The sequence below is a fragment of the Myxocyprinus asiaticus genome, chromosome 4 (genome assembly GCF_019703515.2).
Source record: "Myxocyprinus asiaticus isolate MX2 ecotype Aquarium Trade chromosome 4, UBuf_Myxa_2, whole genome shotgun sequence".
Lineage (NCBI taxonomy): Eukaryota > Metazoa > Chordata > Actinopteri > Cypriniformes > Catostomidae > Myxocyprinus > Myxocyprinus asiaticus.
This window is the reverse complement of record NC_059347.1, coordinates 44,380,808-44,402,561: the sequence shown is the minus strand read 5'-3', so window position 1 is coordinate 44,402,561 and position 21,754 is coordinate 44,380,808. Positions and strand designations below refer to the sequence as shown.

The following is a 21,754-nucleotide window of genomic DNA, read 5'->3' as shown; positions in this document are numbered from 1 at the left end:
TTTGTTTGTTTGTTTGTTTGTTAGCTCTAGTCATGCCAGATAATACGGTTTTGATTTTAAAATACATAACTGATACTTACTTACAGTATGTTGTAAAAAAAAACAAAAAAAAAAAAATTGTCCCCATAAACATCTTCAGTGTAATTAGCTACTTTTTGTTTGTTCTGTTTGTTTGTCTGTGGCTAATTACTTTTTCAAAAAGTGTAACTGAATTATAGTTTAACTACTTTAAATTATGATTTGCTCAAAGCATTGTAAGCTACAGTGTCAAAGTAGCTTTCCCAACACTTGTAATCACTGTTCTAAAAGAAAGTGAGTTGGGAAATTCCCTGTATAAATCCCAGTGGAGAAAAAAAAAAAAAAAACATGTTAAATGAGTAAAAGCTTGTTTAATCATCTTAACTGGATAAAGATGGTCTCCCAGCTTGGTCAAACAGGTTTAACTGGACTCCCAGCCACCTAAAAAGTGCCCCAACTAAACAGGCTGGGAGACCAGCTAAGACCGGCTAGCTTACACTGGTTTTAACCAGGAATTTTTTTACAGCAGGTTATTAAGAGTTCTCTGTTTCAATCCCTCATCCTTTTTCTGTCACCCTTCATCTGTATGATTATCAGTTCCTCTCTATTCTCCAGTTCAAGCTCTCATTTCTGTTTAAGACACGCAGAAACACACAGGAACAAAAATCTGCCCCAGTCTCTCCCACATGGCATTCTTGAGATTGCAGACTGTTTCTGTCTCACTGTCCCCAATCACATCCCTCCCTTTCTTCGTCCTTCACCGCCATTGAGGGACACAAATAATCCCTCTATCAAACAGAACTGAAGACCATCTTAGTCAGAATGGGATTCTCTTGGAGGGCATATGAGATTCTCAAACTCCCTTCACATTAGTCAATGGAGCAGAGGCCTTTATATGCTAACGGCTCCATGCTCCATTGAGCGTAGGCAATACTGTAATACTGAGAGCGATCATACCATCTCTCCTCCCAAAATTCATTTACAATGAGAAAATGATTTGAGGCGTGTGAGCAATTAACAATCATCTTACTTCTATGTAGAAGCAGCTAAAGGTCAAAAGCGAAGTGAAGAAAGATTACATACAATCCTTCTTTGAAAGTCCTTGTCAGCTCACACATTTTAAAAGGAGTCATAGATATTACAATTCCTAAACACCAGAAGAACCAGAGATAATATGTGGGATAGTTTGCCAAACCTTGTGTGAGCAGGTACTAAACACTATTGCTGATTTCACATGCAAAGGAGCCATTGCAAAGGCACAGCCGCAAATAGCAGAATGTTTAATTCTAAGGGGGCGTTCACTCTGAACTTGTTTTTGTGTGCATCTGCACTGTTTTTCAATTGTTTTTCTATGTCAACATGCGCTAGATAGATGTATTTGACCGCTGCACTGGGTTTCACTTTTTTTTCAGCATCTTGTGTAAGAGCACCGCCTTTTTTGTGATGCCACGTCAAGTTAAATAGAACTTAAAACGTGTCTCAAGAAATCGGGATTCTGTGATATTCGTTGCTCTGCATCTAGCTTTTGAAACACAAGAACATTTTTTTGGTCAAAACAACTCCTAGGGCATCCCCTCACCCCCCATTTGGCCCATTCCATTTGTGAATCGATCCATGATTGACAATTCTCTTTTGTACAAACATACAAGCATGATCTCTCAATGAGATGACAGCATCTGTCACAAAAATTAACAATGTGCAGGACATCTCTGATGCAGGTAAGTTCAGAAAACAGACCTAAACGCATTCTTTATCCATATGAAGGCCACATTGTTGCCAGTTTAAGGGATCTAAACTTTAGACAGTCTCTCAAGGCTGTTTCACACTCTCTGTATGTGTATGAAGAGGACAGTGAAGACAGCAGCTGTCGTCAACACAAATTGGACTTCGGGCTAATGAAAGGTAAGTCTAATCTGAGCAGTTTCTCAGTGGCAACATCATTTAAATGGTGGCTTGAAACTGAGATACTCAATCAGGCATACCAGAATTACACTCTAACAAAAGGCTCCTGAGAAATATTTAATCTTACTACCAAAGTCTGAATCCAAGATAACAGGATCAGTTACAACCAAACCAAAGTAGACTGTCCTCTAGGGCTGAAACAATTAGTCAACGTTATCGACAACGTTGACAAAAAAAAAAAATGTGTCAACAAAAATTTTCATTGTAGAATAGTCATTTGATCTCATTTAATGTAACATAAGATCACATTAAACTTTCATGATGATGCACGAGAGTAGCACTGCGGCTCGCTCCTGACTGAGAGAGGAAGAATTACACACCTCACAGTCCAGATGCACTCTAAACTATCCAAACAGCTTCAGGTGATGTAGATCGCAAATTATGAGGGAATTATAATGCAAAAATACAAAATAAGTAAATATAGAAGCACTCTCGTTGTGGAATAAGTGGAGTCGGAGCTGCTGCAACGCTAAAGCAAAACTTGCATGTCGAGTGTCTTTAAAGGAAACACCCCAGCATTACATCTTTAATGCAGTTATATTTAATGCGTTATAGCTTTATTAAAGTTCAAATAATACGGAGGCAGGTCATGTAAATAACTAAAATTCAGAAACTGGCATTTCCCTGTGCGGTCAGCGCCTCTTCTATGAGTTGCGTGAATGTCCTGTTCTAAGGGGGAGAGACTGAAACTGCACCCGGCTGAGGCACACTCTGTCGCAGGGATGCTCGTCCCTCGAGCGCGCATTTGCTGCAGCTAGATTATAACGTGATGTCTTGCGACTTATTGAATCATAATATATGTCACTGTGCATTTCTTATCGTGAAGAAAATTGGCAATACACAGCTTTATTAATATGAGAAAGTTTATTTTTTTGTGAGTTAAAGATGGACTGAAGTGAACAAAAAGGTGAGAGAGGGTAGTCTTCGCCCCATTATACACGGCAACAAAATAAGTTTTTATTTGTTTTTGTTTTGGCTTGTTTTCCAATATAAATATCTAAAACTCCTTTAAAACAACATACATTTTCTTTAGCAGCTATCCTGCAGAAGAAAAATGTTATCTGAAAATGTTGAATATAATATAAAAAATTATATTTAAATTTAAATTAAATATTAAAGACAAAAACACTTGATAGCAATAGGATTTTTTGCAGTGAATTTCGTTACTGAATTAAACCTAATAAAAAGTGTGTTTTTCCCTTTAGTTCAGTGAATGTCATTTAGTGGTATTTTTAAAAGATGATTTTGTCCTCTTTATTGTTAATAAGCACATTTAATACAACCTTTTAAGTCGGGGCACAAGATGAATAATCAGTTAAGAGCTAATGATTAATCGTTGCAATAATCGCTGAATAGTCGACTATGTAACAAAGTTTTTGTTCCTGGGTAGTAAGTGTTATTTCCTAATTGCTTATGCCTCAAAAGTATAGAAAATGGCTATTATTCCCCACAAACTTTGCTTTTGTGACCAGGACAGTGATATTTTGAAATGTACCTATTTCCAATGAGAAAACAGGCGAATGTGTCTTTTCGTTCACATAAAGTCAGAAAAACAACAACATATGAATCCAAAATCCTTCTTTATCTGTGGTGTGACGAAGACACCGGCTTTGACCTTTGCCTCAGACAGCTTAGGGAAGAAGTCTTGAAGGTACTTGAAGGCTGCCGACTCCTTATCTAGAGCTCTGACAAATTGTTTCATAAGGCCCAATTTGATGTGCAGTGGTGGTATCAGCACCTTCCGGGGGTCCAACAGTGGCTCCCACATGACGTTGTTCCTCCCCACAGAGAAACTTTTACACAGTGTAATCGTTCTAATAATCTTTAGATTAATCAATTATCAAAATAATCATTAGTTGCAGCCCTACTGTCATCTATATAACATTTCTCCCGCTCTTTTTTCCTTGTCTTCTCCCTAATTATCTCGCTCGTTTCCACTCAGTGTATTCGCTTTACTTTGTTTTGGGCTTGATTAAAGGGAAACTGCAGTCTGCTTTTTCTCTGTTCTCTCTAAGTGCTGGGCTGTGAAAGGGGAGCATCTTGGCACATAAACACCCTCTGCAGAGAAAAGCAGAGAAAAAAAAAGAGTTGCTTAAGGAGCCAGTGGAGTGTGAGCAAGCCAGTAATATCATGAGCTCACTTTCTGACGAGTGTCTTTTGATGTGTGATGTCTGTGAAAGATAATGCCAGCCATCCAATGACTGAGGCCTTCTAGAAACACCTTAACACTCTCATACCTATGGGATCTGTGAGCATTTGTGATGGTTCATGATATTCATAAAAACACTTTGACACAGCAAAGCATAACAGGGACCAATATATTGGCTTGACAGCTTAATCAGCCATTTTTTGGCCACTTGATTATCGGCAGCCCTACAAAGAATCTGCAGCCGCAGAAGTCCACAGAAAGGTCTGAAGATTTCTGCAGAATTAAAATGCCGCTCAGTCAAAAAAATTGGCTAATTTCAATATGCTTTCAGCTACCGATAAGAGTGTAGGAATCTCAGCTCCAGTTAACGTATTTTACCATGTTTAAATCCATTCTGCAGAAAAAAAAGTCAGCAGATTCTCTCTGGATCTGATTATTGGCCGTATGTCAGTTCTAAAATGTACAGCCATGGCAGTGTATTATGTACATTTTCTGTTTTCAAATATTTTTGAAAAATAGAATCTTTTCAGCATTTTCATTTGATTTCAGCAATGTTTGTATACTGTTCATTGTGTTTAACATTATAATGTATTTTTTTAAATGCATTTTGGCATTATATCAGCCACACTGCTATCTAGATTTCAGCTCTGGTTATTGAAATACCTGTTTCGGTGTTACACTAGTATAAACAATCAAAACAGATGAGAATCTCTCTGAAGGTATAAGAATACTTCGGGTGTCCGCGTTGGTGATCACTGCAGTATGTGAGACACAAATTTCATCATCAGCATTCCACACGGACTGTCTACCTGCAGCCCCGATTATCTCAACACACAGACAGTCCTCATATGTGCGTATCATCACCACATGCACCTGTCGTTGGTTGTACTAAAAGAGTTTATCAAATAAGTCGTAGTGTGCATGCATCTAATGCGCTCATATTCATTCTCAGTCAGAAGAGTATACTTTGAAAGGCATCTTGGTTGACTGGTTGCGATCCGATCAGGAACACCCCAAAACAAACTATGGACCCTTTTCACAGACATGTTATGATGCGTTTCCGCCTTATTTAACAATGTAAATGTAGCAAACTTTTTTATATTTCCAATTTTAAAAATATTTGGTATACATTTATAACATTGAACTTTGTATTATATTACCCTGGAGTAAGTTTTAAAAATCGAGTTACCACAGCTGCGACGAGGCTTCTAACAAAGCTACTGAGGGAGAGACAGAAAATGTAGCCTACTACTCTCTTCTTACTGCCGTTATCCAGTGCTATATATTTTGATATTCCTTTGAAGAACTGTGAAAGTGCAGTCATTGTTATTTTCTTTTGATGCTGGAGCAAACGGGTGAGCAAAAATTACATTTGTTGTGGTCTCCCATTCACCACCATTCAAGTTTACCCACTTATGATTCTACTTCCGCTCTGCAAACTCAAATATGTGAAAAGGGTCCATACCTGGGCATGGAGACATCAATTTAATTTTAATTGTTTACTGTGAGAAGTAAAATTTTGAGTCTGACAATGGATGTCTTTCTATTAGTATTCCCTTATTATCTCACAAATCCTTGCATGACAAATTACAAAATTAAGGTGAGCAGGAACATTCATGACAGATGAATATTTCATGTTCATCAAAGTGGTAAATAATTAATGACATACTTTTTACATGAGAACAAAATTAGCTCAGGCTGAAAGCAATTTTGCTTCATTTCAACAAGCCCCATTATTATACAAACGGTCAGATCGTTTGTTTAGCCAATCAGAAGTCTTTCTGCCTGTCAATCTTTGTTTGTGTGCATGTATGATGTCCTGCTCTCGCAAAACACTCACGGTCGGACGGCAAAATGCCCAGAGGGACTTTGTGCCTGTCAAACTTTGTATAAGTGCCAGTACGATATCCTGCCCTCGCAAAAAGCTCATGATCGGACAGGGGACACCCCCAATCTAGGGATGGGCATTTTCCAGTAATTTTGTAGTTGAGTACACTTACCCACAAAAAAAGAATACTTGATTACTTGTAAATTAAAATGCACGTTAAAAATAACAAGTATGATACATGCGTGAATCTTATATTTTGTTTAATTCATAAACATTACCAATAATGGTTTCAAAATAAGATAACTTCAACAAACTATGCTTCTCTTTTGGGAAAAAAATTAAATGAACAATATGCATTAATAAAAATGGAAAACGAAAAGATTTAAAAATAACAGTAAAACACATTTGCATTTACCCAGAACTTACATTGAAACCAATCATGACCGCATGAGGGTAATGCACAGATAAAAGGATTTGATTAATTTTAAATAGATTTAACAGAATTTTAATTAATTATACATTGAGAACAAAAAAGGATGCACATATGCCCTGTACACTGTATTTAGGACACGTGGTGCTTTAGCAATCCAACATTCATCCAAAGTAGACTTTACTGTATATTCAGGGATACAACATCCAATGAATGGTCAATTTTCTCATACATGTTCAAGGTAAGATCCATTATTTCAGTTAGCAAACTCTAGAAGGTGATCTTGAAAGCAATTCTACTTCCTTATTGTGTAACCATTAACCCAACAAGAATGAGGAACTGTCTCAATGTTGTCAATATATATCAAGGAGTAAGAGGAAGGTTGAGGTCACGTAATAAAAATCTGTTTATTACTTTTTATTAGTGGTGTTGACCAAGGCAAGCACCACTGTTACTATAACTCATTCTATGGGTTTGTTCAAAATCAAGTTTTATGGGTTTGTTCAAATTCCTGACCACAGTGGATAACTTATCCCTAATCAATTGTGCTACTACAGACTTTAATGATACTTCAAATTGTGCTGCTTGTTGAGGAGAGGTCTGCCATTACTGTTAATAGACCAGACCTTTGATTTATTCCTGGTAGGTGATAAAACAGGCACAAAAAAAAGTACTTTAAATGAGGGACCTGAGCCATATCTAGGAACCAGAATACTACATAGCCCTTTTCCAACGACATAGTTCGGGGTAGGGTTCCTGGGCCGGTGCGAATTCTCGAACTGTTTGAAGCGTTTCCACCACAGAAAAGGCCGTTCTGCACCGGACCCAAAAGCTTGCTGGTCTCTAAGCAGGAACCAATTGCGTCAGGGAGCAGAGGGCTGGATAATGTGTTCGTCACCAGGTAAAGTTTTCCCAAACAACAACAGTAGCTACCGTCTGCAGCAAGGAGTATTTTTTCCACTCTATAACAACAATAAAAAAAACAGCACAAAAATCATCAAAAGCATTCAGGAAAGTGCAGGAAACGAGCACTCTACTTGCGATATGGTCGACTACGGAGATCTGAGATAAACTAGAGAGGTCGCAAGGGGGAAAAAAAATCAAAGAGGACAAAAGGTGGGGACCTCAGTAGCTCAGTGGTAAAAGACGCTGGCTACCACCCCTGGAGTTCGCTAGTTCGAATCCCAGGGTGTGCTGAGTGACTCCAGCCAGGTCTCCTAAGCAACCAAATTGGCCCGGTTGCTAGGGAGGGTAGAGTCACATGGGGTAAACTCCTTGTGGTCGCTATAATGTGGTTAGTTCTCAGTGGGGCGCATGGTGAGTTAAGCGCAGATGCTGCGGTGGATGGTGTGAAGCCTCCACACGTGCTATGTCTCTGTGGCAACGCGCTCAACAAGCCATGTGATAAGATGCGCAGGTTGATGATCTCAGACACGGAGGCAACTGGGATTCATCCTCCGCCACCCAGATTGAGGTGAATCACTACGCGACCACGAGGACTTAAAAGCACAATGGGAATTGGGCATTCCAAATTGGGTGAAAAAGGGGAAAAATAAAAAAAAGAGGACAAAAGGCAAGAAATTATGCACTCCAGCTTCAATGGGACGACTGACCAAATCATAAACAAATTGAAAACTTAAGAGAGTGCAGGGAGCATAGAGACACAAGCAAAAGTGGTAGTGGATGGAGCAACAATGACTCGGACACAGACCATCCAGCTAACTAACTGGGGCACTGAATTCAGTCAGTCACGCCTGAGATGAACACCGAATCGCCGGTGTCCTCTGTAGCTGATCTCAGTAAGTAATTCTATTTGACAACTTTGTTAGCTTTCTCTGTGTTCTCATCTGTTCTCATCATATTTTGTGCATTGTTTTGTTCAGTAAGGGGATTTCTGACCAGCTACACACTTAGATTGCATTTCTCTGTATGTTGTAAAAAGTAAAAGCTGTATGCAAAAACAGGTACACAAACAATATAACGCTCCATATTTGTTTATGGACAAATGAGGTAGTCACGTAAAGCTACCACATAGCCACGTAACCCGTTACGTCACTGTTTGGTTCTCAAGTCAGTGGAAATGCAAGGCCAGTTTATGACGGGCTGCAGATTAACCTGGCCTTGAACCAGCTGAACACAGGCTCAGCAAGAAAACCATCGCAGTTTCGGTGGAAAAGGGCTAATAGACACTTGGAAGTGGGCTCTTTTGACTTAAGCAAGTAAGCATTTAACCAGTAGCAACAACCTGAAACACTCTACCAACTGCAAAGCAATGTGCTAACAACCACCCAGAATCCATAAGCACAAATAAAGCCTAAATAAACTCTACAGTTGTACTCCAGTCAATACGCCAAGTTTCTTGATGGACTACACTGAGAAATGATACTGGAGTCGAGTAACTGTACATGTAACTGTCTTAATGTTCCAGAGCTAACCCGGTTCTCTCTATATTCCCTCTCTGACCCAATTTATGGCTCCAGCTGAGCTTGGTTTTACAAGTTGAAGGTTGCTGTAATAATGATCATTTAAGAGGGACCATCACTGACTCTGGACACACATTGCCATTCAATAAATGCAAGCACACTGTGGGGCTTAAGGGGTCAGTATACTATATGTGATCTTGTGGCCAAATTAAGGGATAACTCAATGGCTCTGGAGTTCTTACACCACAATCCCTCTTTCCTGTCTCAGTTCATTTCTGTCTAGTCCCTCATCTCTCATGTATTTCTTTCTTCTTCTGCATAACACACTCTAACACCTCTATTTTCTCACTGAATTCCTTCCACATTTAACACACTGCCTAACCTGTCCTCATTACTGTAGCCTAGTTTCCATCCACTTTTCACCCTATTTTGTTATCAAAAAAGTGAAAATGCATAAAAAAGAATTTGGGAAATTTGCTGTCTTCTGCCTCTTTCCATTCAAATGGCCTTTTATCGATAAAAATGGAGTGATGACGTCATGCCTAAAAAACACTTTGTTTTAAAATGTTCAAAAGCTCGTTTTCTGAAAGTGAACTCAGCATTGGACAAATAGTTCTGATAGTTTATAGTCTCGAAAAACGTGTAGAACATTCTGAGAATCATTCAGCTGACTTTTTTTCGTCTACAGAACAGGGTAAGGCTAATTTAAGTTTGTGTAAAGAAAAGGCATATATAGGTCTAAAAAATATTTTTTTCATTTGGTAATTAATTATTTTATTTAATGCTTTATTCATTTGGTAATTTATTTAGCCTAATTTAATACAGGGAATTTTGACGGCATTTTTTCAAAAGTATAAACAATAACTTTATAGAACTGGGCTGTGTTAGTGTTCCAAAAAAGCACACTAATGCTTTTCTCCTAGTATTGTGTATTTTGTTTAAAATGTAAAATATCTTTGCACACAGAAATGTTTTTTTTTTTTTTTTTTTTTTTTTTTTTGCATAATCAGTTTAGAATATCTTTACATTACTGTGTGGAACTAATTGTGAGTACTCTTTAATATGTAAAGAAACACAAACCTCTAACTACACATTATTTCAGTATAAATGTATAGCTCATTAAGAAACACTTTATTATTAACTAGTATACTAGATAATGTAGCAGTAAAATTAACAGTAATTCCAGTCTTCAAGCCTTCAGTAGAAAATAAACCAGTTTTTATTTTTGCCTTTTTTTCTTTTTTTTTCCAGAAATGTTTAATTTTTGTTCAATGTAGTTGTAAGACATCAGTCCACTTTTCTTTCACATAGTTATTTTTTGGAACCCATTCAACTTAAACATTGTTATAAGTTGTAAACAAATACTAATGATGACAATAATAATAATAATAATAATAAATTGTTATTAATATTATTATTATTGACTTAATTTTAAATACAACAGTAATATATTTAAATCGTGCACTTTTTAAACCCTCACACTTTTATTTTGACATTCTAAACTCTCCAGGAAGTTCTGTATGTGTCTGTTTGTAGGCAAGTTCACAGTAGTTTAATTCGCTTCTTATTCAAATTCTGGTAAAATGCACCTCCGGCGCCATTCAAAATGCTAGTGAACTGAACTACTGAGCATCTACATCTGAGATGCTGTTCTTGAATAGCGCTCAAATATTGCGCACTGCGTGAAGGCTAAAAATAGCCGCGAGTGCATTACCAGCCTGTGCGTGAGTTTGTGTCAACAGAGCAGCACCATTCACTAACGCGTTGGCACTGCACATACTATATATTTACTTATTAAACAGCCTTTTGTGATTCACAGAGCTATCGCACATCTTAAAGAGGCTTTGAATAAAATGCACAAGTCATATGAACTACTTCAATGGTGTTTTTATGGTTCTTTTATGTCATTTTTGGAGACTGACAGTAACAAACATGAGTAACACACATATTGGATTTGGATCGAGCTCGTCGGACCGATACCCGATCCGTCTAAAAGCTTTAGTATCGGAGCGGTATCGGATCGTGCATCCTAGTATTGTGGGTTAATTCCATGACTGCCGTCTATTATTTTGAATGGTGTGGAAAAGCAACTTAAATAAATGGATGGCTTACTGAGTTTTTCACGACATTAGAAGTATCGACATAGAGTTTATGCACTAGAGTTAAACGGAAAAATATTATGTCGACACTTGTGAAATTTTAGCGATAATTTGCCTTTCCATCAGCTTTATTTTGATGCGCTAAAACTTTTTCCGCAAAAAATCCTTGAATGGAAACGTATTTATTAAGAGCTACAATCCATTCTCGCTTCTGTACTCCTGCAATTGGCTCTCACCTTTCAGCATTGTAGTGATAAAAGATGTTTCTGTCCATCAACCCTCTTCTTTCTAACATCTAAGCCATGTTTCTCCTGAATGGTTGACCACTATAGTAATTTCCTCCTGACGCTATCTCCCTTGTTCCTCTTCTCCTCCATCTCATGTTTATTTCATCCAATCTTCCTCCAGTGCTGTTCTTCTCCCAGGAGTATAGAGAGATCTCAATAATTCAGCAGGCTGTCTAAGCTACGCTGGGCTAGCAGGGCACCCATCACTGGGCATAGGGAAACTTTCAGCATGAGAACTTGCCCCAATTACTCCATTTCAGCAGACTCATAATCAGCAATATTACTCCAAAGCAGTACTTTCCATGAAGTGCCGTTCAGTGCTGAGAATTCTATGATCTATATCAGGGGTGTCAAACACACTAACTGCAGGCCAAATACAGCAAATCCAGCCCGCGGCATGATTTAAGAAGAAAAAATAAATTCAGCCTAAATTATGCCAAAAATGTATTATATCTGTCTCACATATTCATTATTCTCTTTTTGGAATGATATTGCATGTCATATTCGCATCTTATTTCGGTAGACTCTTTCTTTTAATTACACACAAATTCACACTTCTCAGCTGAAACTGGATCTCTGGGTGACAAATGTTCCAGGGATACACTCCCACATTGCATTTGCGCAAGTCGCTTATGGCGATAATTACAACAAGGACAGGGAATATATTAGGGCTAAAAAGTAAATATCTAAATTATTTGCATATCTCCACTGAATTATTATTATATATAATACATTCAATGCAATGCTCCATTCAGTGCAAATGTTTTGACCGCCTGGAATTTACATTAGTTGCAAAGTTTCTTTTTAGGCCTAACTCTGTGTTCATGTTTGGTTTCAGAGGGCTCATTAAAGTTTAAGTTATTCAATGACGAGCTGTATTTATTTATTGTGTGTGTGTAAAAAAACAGATTCTTTTTCATTGTTGTTTGATTAGAATCCTCTAACCAATTTTGTAAGTATAGCCTATGTAATCTAAAGGCCTCTGATGAATGAAATTCAATTCCATGTGCCCCCTTTAGTTTACATGGGTACACCAAGGTAACAAAGATAAAAAAATGGTCTGTATAGGGTGACGCCCAATCCGACCCTCGACCTAAAATTAGTTTGACACCCCTGATCTGCGTTGTCAAAGCCAGCCAAACTAACATCTTCAAACCATTTCTAATCATACAGTACATCTTAATCAACCAGTGGGTGAGTCACAGTGTTCCATCATCATACAAATGTTAATAAATTCATGCCACACAATCGTCCTGCTGTAGTAAGTGTTACAGCACACGTCAGTGCCAATGTGCTGGTTTACCATCACACTCTCACACACAACATTTACCATCAATACACAATGTCTGATACTACATATTTTATTAATATATACAGTATGTACATGTATAATTAATCATTCTGCGGCCAAGATGCCATATCATTTTAAAATGTCACTGTCCATAACAATCCAATTGATCTCAAATTCATATTGGTTCTCAATTAAATTCCTTTTAAAGTAATTGAATTTTCTGTGTATATACATAATGTATATGATTAGTTTTCAATTGACGCAGACTCGCTCTCAAAAGGGGCTCATTGCTTGCTGAATCAACAGTCTTTGAACACTGAATATTTCTCATGAATCTTGCAGTTTAATTTTCATCGCAAAAATGAAGCCCTGCAGTTTGCCAAACTCAGTTTACATTTCTGCCAAACTAGTATGGAAAGCAAATGGCGTACTGTTACATTTCTCTTACCACTAACAGGCAGCTAATGCAACCAATGCAAAAGGAACAGGGTTTTTCTGCAGTGTGATTCTGTAAATGGCATACACATATTGTCTTAGAAAGCTGATGTTCATATTCTTGCCGCGTATAGGCTAAATGGTCACATTTTATTATAATTTAAAATATAATGTCATCTTAGAAAATCTGAGCCCACATTTTAAGCAAACAACATTTTTGTTTTTAGTAGAAAGAAATGTGCTATTACATCATTTCCATTCATACACACACTGCATTTTTAATAATGGTAGCGTATCTGCATTTCTGTACTGAGATCACTGCATTAATGAGCTCACAGTACACACACTGTGATTCCATTAATGTAAAGCCTGCATGTATAATTCAGAGACAGCTGGCATTACACTCACTTGCTCTTTGTTAATGACTGTTCAGTTATCCGACTGCTGTCTGTGCCTTAACTCTTTCTTGCTTTATCCATCTATCTTTCTCCCTCTCTCTCATTATCTTTGTCTCCATAGATACACAGACTGTCCCTGATTCAGCCAATTGTCAGGGATTGAAGCTTGCAGGAAGTAGGTCAGCCCGTGTTGCACTTGGCGTAAGGTAACAGCCGGAGCATTAAAACATAATTTTGGGTTAATTTTAGCTAACCTCAAAACATGCACCATAATACATCCCAAAAGAAGGTGTGGGTTTTGTTCTGGGAGGATGGAGGTGGATGTAGCACTTTATTAACAAGGAAAAACAGTCACGCAGTCAGGTTTGTGAGAGGATTAGCGCAAAGGTAAAGAAAGGAGTCTAGGCTTTGTTCAAAGGTAATGAAAGGAGTCTAGGCTTTGTTCAAGTCACACTACACCCAAATTCTTTAGGACTGACTTCCGCACTTACAAATACTCTTTAACTGACCATTCAAAATGAAATGCATTTCTAAACATCTGATTTTAATCAGATTTCAAATCACAGACAAATGTGGTTTGGTTCGAGTTAGTAAAAATCAGATTATGTGTTTATTTATTTTTTTGCTGTTCATACTACAGTACAAATGACTACAGGCTGATCTCAGTGAAATTGGAAACAGTAGGTTGACTTTTCTTTAGCTAAAATCGGACTTTGCTTACCGAAATTGGAAACACTGCCCTCAGTGGCCAAAGTGGTAAGTGTTATTGGACATATGGGTAAGTGTGAGCTCCATTTTCCAGGTGTAATTTCCATGGAGGGGTGCCAAACGTGAGTTGTTTTCAGCTGTACAGGATGTAATACAGTGAAGAGGAATGCATATTTTATAAAATGAACCCCCGCAATCCAAACCCCAAACCTGAACCTAGCCATCAGTCGAGTAAAAATGTAATGTTAGAGGGAAAAATGCAACCCCTGAATCATACTCATTACTGATTATGAGAATGCTTTTACTTCCTGGTTTCAACACAGGATCCGAACCTAGGTCTTCCACGCTGCTGATGCAACGTGTTTCTGGTCGCACTACAAGGGAAGGCAAAAACATTGGAGCCAATGCAAAAGTGGCGACTGACAGTAAGTCGGCATGATGTGGCCGATGCTAGGGTACTGGAACTCTTGGAAACAATATGCTGACTTGCTATGATCATGCTGATGAATACAAGGAGTCAGAAATTTTTAAAGATTTTCCATTTTTGAACATTTGAACAAAGCCTAATTATTTATTTTACATGATGGCTCCATTAAATTCATGCTTAATCAAATATTGTGATTTGATTAGAGAAATGTCTGTGGGATTCTGTCAGCTGAGGCACACAAGACAGAGCTGTCATTCAGTTATTTAATGCCAGTACTTCTAGAACATTATGATAAATAACTCATCCTCATTGTCAAATAAACAAAATATGAGTCATACATTGCAGTAATAAAATGAACATTATGATAATTGCCCTACATAGAGCTGTTATCTACCAACTGCATCCCCAACTACTGTTCTTGCTTGTGTAATCCAAACAGACAGTATGGCAATTCATTACCTCAACCTTAAATCATAAAACCACATCATCCCAACCAAAAATCTCTCAACAACGCACTAGGGCTGAGACGATTAGTCGACGTTATTGACAACGTCGATACATTTTCATTGTCGAATAGTTGTTTGATCTCATTTAACGTTACATAAGATCACATTAAACTCTAATGATGATGTGCAAGAGCAGCACTGCAGTTCGTGTCTGATTGAGGAGAGGAAGAATTACACACCTCACAGTCCAGATGCACTCCAAACTAGGGCTGCACCTAACAATTATTTTTTTATCAATTAATCTAACGATTCTTTTCCCGATTAGTCGATTAATCTAACGACTAATTTGCCGATTATTCTAAAGAATTTGTATCTTTATTACTTGATTAATATAACAATTAACCCAAAATAAATATAAAAAACTTGTCTTATTAATATTTCAATATTTTATTATATCATCTTCTCTTAAACACAAACGAATGTACAAGAAACAAAGTGTGCACTGCAGGCCATTATTCTGCAACAAAAATAGCCCTGTCTTAACTGGTAATCTCCGTTTTACAGTCCAACATAAAATCTCTCCAAAATAAAAGTAAGAACTTGTTCAATTCAAGTAAAAGGAAAGTGCAATCTACATTTAGCAATCCAACAACAAAATAAATTAAACAAATGTAAAATTCAAGTCACTTTCAGGAGGAATACCAACCTTGAGTTTAGCAGTACAACGTAAAATCATTTTGCAGTTAAATTAATGCAATTTGAGTAACACAAATTTTTTCTAACAGGAATAATTAAAACTTGTGCATTCTTAATACCTGATCAGAAAAATAGGGTTCAAAACAGTGTTACTATGAATGCATCTTCAATACAGTGAAAAAGACACTCTATTAGCATAACATAAATATATATAAATAAATAAAAATGTACTAAAATAAAATATTTGATGCCATGAGTGTACCTTCATTTACTATTACTATTATTTTGAATGGCCATGGAAAATTAAGCAATGTGATAACAATTTTACCTGGTCGCAAAAAGTAGTCCGTTAATTTACCTGATGAACTTTCACCTTTTGCTGACCCTTTATGCCTCGCAGAGCTGACGTGTGCTTCTAAATCACTTGCACCTTTCAAATCTTCTGCACTTTCGTTTGGGCATTGTTTCCACTCAGCTGTCATTTGCTGCTACTGTCAAGCAACTGTTTGGTGCCGAACACAACAACGCTTTGCGCATTCGCGGAGAGATTGACAGGCAGGAATTTGGCCAATAGTTGCTGCAAGCCTCTTATAATTGACCAATTGGTGTGCGAGAAGGCGGGACTTACAAAGAGGGGTTAAAGCAATGCAAATATGTGCGCACACAATGAAGTATTAGACCAGATGCACATCATAATGCAACTAAATCCCGGCTGGAAGCTTTTTTAAGGTCCGAAAAAGAGGACATGTCCGGGAAAAAGAGGACGTATGGTCACCCTACGTTAGCTGCGGTGCAGAAATTACTTTTAACATGGGGGCGATGAGGAAACATTTAGAAAATCAATTTTAAGTGACTACTACTAACAGAAACACGCGTTGTAACACTAATATGTCATGCTTGGGTGGGGACAAAAAGTAAACAGGACTTACGGTGCTGACTTCTTGACTAAGCGCTCCGGGATGCTTTCACTTCAAGCGTTCGTTCATGGCGGTTGTACTGCTGTGATAAGCCATTTCCAATTTGCATAGCTTACACAGCACCACACTGTTGGGTCTCTGGCTAAAATACTCCCACGCTTTAGATGACCGTGGGTGAGTTTTTTTAGCTGCAGCTTGTTCTTCGGGGGAATCCATGCATAAACCGGGCGCTGCCATTTTAATTACTCCATTGCGACACGCCTACGTTTTTGATTTGTTTTCGTTTTGGCTTGTTTTCCAATATAAATATCTAAAACTCCTTTAAAACAACATACATTTTCTTTAGCAGCTATAATCATTGCAATAATTGCAGAATAGTTGAATATTCATTCTAAAATCATTAGATTAATCGATTATCAAAATAATCATTAGTTGCAGCCCTACAATGCACTGTTTTTGACAAACATCTGAAGACACCTGCACTGCACCACCACCAAACCACAAACACTCTTGACAAAGAGCTGACAGCATTCACTGCTAACATGTTAGCAGTGTGTAACCAATAAAGACAGGGAGTCAGGGGAGAGCTCAACTCTCTGGACCTCATTCATTTAGCATCCTCCGGACAGAGCACACTGAAGTGCTCACATTTGCTGACTCGCCACTTCCCAGGATCCATCAATCTGCAACACGTTCAACCCACCCTAAAGTGGGCCTTTGTGATCAAACCACCAGCTCACTGACGTGACTGTTACTATTCTTACCTGGGTGATCCTTACCTCCAGGGAGCCTGATGTTTGCTGCAAACGTGAGCTATTGTAAATGGTTACTGCTGCTAAAAATAGAACATAATGGAGCACCGATGTTCAAACAGAGAGAGGAACAAGGCTTAGAAATTCAGCATTTGAGGTCAAAACATTCTCCGTTCAAAGCAGTGCAGCTTTTTTCTCAATTGAGTGTTAGGGCAGGGCTCTTGAGAGTCCACTTTTGTTAAATACTAGATTGGGTTACACAGTAATAGAAAACTGATATGATAAAGATAATGATTAAATTGTAAGGTTAAAATACTTCTAATTCCTAAAATGTTATGTAGTTTATACAAATATTTAAACAGTGAGTGTTGTTACTCACAGAAACTCCTATTTACAGGCCAACTTGCTTCTAGATAGCACTCAGAGTTTAACTGCAATTCAAATTTAATTTGACAAATACTTCTTTGACTCAATACTTTAGTAGCTGACATTCAAATCTTTTGGGAAGTTTTTTTATGCATGCAGCTTTTATGACCTCATATTAATTAAGAGAGTATATGGAATATTTGTACTTTTATACATTCATTGGTCACACCGCAGGACCATTTAAAATGCACTCGTTAAGGCAAAAAGGTGCTTAAAATGAAAAACTTGAGGGCCTAAGATATACACTTTCCCTATATAACTGTTAACCTATAGTCCATGGACATGTTATGTGTTAACTATTTAAATGTTATGATGTCTAAATTACTGTAGTAATTTGCCTATGTCGTTTTGCATGTAATTCTGCAAATTACATTTTTTTTTAACTGTATATTCTATGTACATTGTACATTTCTCATTGCTTATTTAAATGTTTTGCTGCAGCAATACTGTAATTTCCCCTCACATGGGGATAAATAAAGGTTACTCTAACAAATGTAGCCTACCAAAAATAGCCTTGTGGAGAAAGCTCAAAAAATGTAAAACTACAACATAACACTTTCATTCACGCATCCATACTTGACATTTCAGCTTTACTGATGTGAATAGTGACTGCTGCAGTTTATTCAGCAATAACATGCCAATCTTTCCTTGCTGAGATCTGAGAATAAATGTTTACACCAAATACAAAGCAAAAAGTGAATCCTCATTCCTAACCCTTAGACCTTCCAGTGTGTCCATCATAAGAAGTTTTTGATATTGAACTACTAAAATAGACCTTTTTCACACTCCGGGTTTTGGAACGAGGAAGTAAACGTTTGCAGGGTAAACTTTGACAGCGATGAATGGGAGTGAATGGGAGATCGCAGCAAATATTATTTTCACTTACCCATTTGCTCCAAGACCAAAAGAAAAAAAATCCACTGTTACGTTTGAATGACTTTCCAGAAGAAGAAAAAAATAGAGAGCGGTGGATTAAAACAATCAGATGGGAGAAGATGCCAAATTTACTGTCACTCTCTCAGCAGCTGTAATAGAAACCCCCTCACAGCTGTGGTAATTCATTTTTTTAAACTAATTCCAGGGTAATATAACACAAAGCATAATGTGTTACACTCAATATTTTAAAAATGTATAATATAAAATGATTTATGCTGATAAGGCATGAAAAAGTTCAATTAGTGTCATCTTTTCAAAAGGTCCTGCCATCCTATGGTTTTGCTTTCTTCTCCCTTACATTCACATTCAGAACCAAATGGTTAAAACCACAGTCCTTTGCCCCTGAGCAAAAGGATCATGTTTCCTGATTGCCATGCCATATACAAAAGGTTTTGCATTAGCAATGCTTGTTTCAGTGCGTTTGTGCTTTAGGAGAGGCTAAACCTAAGCTGATTCAAAGCACTCTGGTGAACATCAGGGATAAAATGGTTACTCTCATCATCAGCAGGCTCAGCTCTCATCTCTTGCAAGTTCTGGAGACAATCAATCACCCTACTAACAGCTTGTTTAGACACCTCTCAACCTCAACTTGCTTGAGATTTGTGGTCTCACACACGACCACAGTCGAACAATCAGGTTGTTAAAGGAAAAACAACCTGTTAGTGTCCTAAACACCTGTTACTAGGTGATCGGCTGTCATAACTTCCCATCATCCACATTGCTTCTGCAGACATGCAAATAAAAATATGACAGAGGGTCTGATAGTGATGAATTTGTAACACTGAATGCACCTGAGCAGCATTACTTTCGTATATGCTGCATCTTTTTTTAATGGCTCAATCCGTGACTGACGCCCGTCTGCGCTCGTGCATCTCTCGTTTCCGCGCGACTTGTACAAACCAAAAACACCTCAAGGCCTAAATAATAATAATAAAATAAAAAATAAAATAAAAAACACGACACTTTTCATTCCAAACCTTTGTAAACAAAGACACTCTTACCGGTCCTCTTCGTTTTAAAGTCACGTTCTTCCACAGGAGAAGGTGCAGCTGGTGAAGAAATCCCATTTTTGATTAGTTGGACAACCGCTCCGCTCACTGCTAAAGTCACAATTATAATCTATTCATCACAGTGTTGTTGTTTCGATATCCCCCTCTGCCCGCATTCTGTCCTCCCCGACGTGTGCCAAAATCAAACATCCTGTTAAAAGAGGGCTGGGCTTGCGAATAAAATGCTCTTTTGGTAGCAGCAGATATAGATATTCTCATTTCACTGAGCAGTGGGCGGAGAAACTATTGTGTGTCAGCTTCAGCCAAACGTTGCGTGGAGAGTACAAACGTTTCTTACTGCAATAGTAACTTGAGTGTGTTGAGCGCGCGACCGATGTCAAGTAGTTCAGATGTGATTTTTATGGTAATCTAGTGGCTGCCCTCCGCTGGATTACTGATGCGCTGCTGAATACTCATCATTCTGCGACGCCTTGCTATTTATAGAAACTCAGTCGATGTGAGAACATTTTTTAATCTCACCAGAATCTTTACTTCTGGGATTGAAGTAATCTCCTCTGGCTGACTACACAAACTTCACCAAGAACACATACAGTATGTGGCTGTTACGAATAGCATGAAGGCAGCTGGTGGTCTAGATCAGAGTGTTATTTATTATAACCGACAGAGTAACCCTTGAAAAGTGTTGAGAGCGAGACAAGCGAATAGCTCCCTCTGCAGCAAAGAAGTGGGTGCAACAGTATTTTTATTACATTCTATTATTTTATGAGATTTTATTATGTTCACTGTGACACAACCATTGGACACGCATCAGTGCCAGATGTTCTGTGCCACTGTGAGAGACCAACTGAGGCAATAGTGTTTGAGGCTCACTCGAGCTTAAAGGGATAGATAGTAAATTCTCTCATCATTTTCAAACCATCATGCCAGTGCCATCCCAGATGTGTATGACTTTCTTTCTTCTGCTGAACATAAATGAAGATTTTTAGAAGAATATTTCAGCTCTGTTGGTCCTCACAATGCAAGTGAATGGGTACCAACATTTTGAAGCTTCAAAAAGGACATAAAGGCAGCATAAAATTAATCTACAAGACTTCAGTGCTTAAATGTATATCTTCAGAAGCTAAAGGTGTGGGTGAAAAACAGATCAATATTTAAGTCCTTTTTTACTATAAATTCTCCTCCCTGCCCAGTAGGTGGCGATTTGCATGAAGAATGCGAATCGCCAAAAACAAAAGAAAAATGTGAAAGTGAAAATGGAGATTGATAGTAAAAAAGGACTTAAATATTGATCCTGATCACCCATACCATCACATTGCTTTAGAAGATATAGATTTAACCACTGGAGTCTTATGGGTTACTTTTATGCTGCCTTAGATCCTTTTGGAGGTTAAAAATTTTGGTACCCATTCACTTGTGAGGACCAACAGAGCTGAGATTTTCTTCAAAAACAAACAAAAATAAAAACATTGTTTGTGTTCAGCAGAAGAAAGAAAATCATACACATATTGGATGGCATGAGGATGAGTAAATGTTTTTTGAATAAAAGTTTTTGGGTGAACTATTCCTTTAATATGTGGGCAGTCATTACAAGATAGAGGGAGGTGGAATTCAATTTGAAATTAGATGTATCAATCTATCAAATATTATTGATAGATTGTATTGAGTATACATGCTGTCTTTCCAAATGTTTGCTCAACACCCTGCACTAGTGGCTCTAAGTATTACATGAATGTACAACTTGGCTCTCTAGGAATGTTCAAATTACTCAGATGAATGACCTTTATTAGCATTTATGTTGACTCAATAAACCATTTTTGAAAGGTCATATTTCAAACAATTTAATTGGATGAGTGGCATTCATCAGATACATTGTGTTGACAATTGTAATTATGTATAAACTATATTTTAGAGGTAAAAGTGTCTTTTGAAATTAAGATTAGTGTTAACATGTGGTCTTGGTGTGCTCTCTTAGGTCAACACCAGACAACAACATGAAAAAGGAAAAGGTGCAATTTCAAAATCTTTTCATCTGCCCACCCAACTTTCACTATGCGACTAACATTTGAAAGGGGGTATTAACATTCAGTGGTATGGCATCTTAAGTTTTGGTGCCACT

General features: G+C 37.7%; 1 protein-coding gene across 2 annotated transcripts in view; it reads right to left on the bottom strand.

Annotated features, from left to right (window-relative positions):
• LOC127439950 (ATP-binding cassette sub-family A member 2-like) overlaps positions 1-20,033 on the bottom strand; it is a 94,454-nt gene extending 74,421 nt beyond the window's left edge. For both annotated transcript variants that reach the window (XM_051696255.1, XM_051696256.1), the window contains exon 1: positions 19,630-20,033. In XM_051696255.1, coding sequence (XP_051552215.1) covers positions 19,630-19,695 — 66 coding nt within the window. In that variant the 5' untranslated portion in view covers positions 19,696-20,033. The remainder of the gene's footprint in view (positions 1-19,629) is intronic.
• Positions 20,034-21,754: the final 1,721 nt, after the last annotated feature.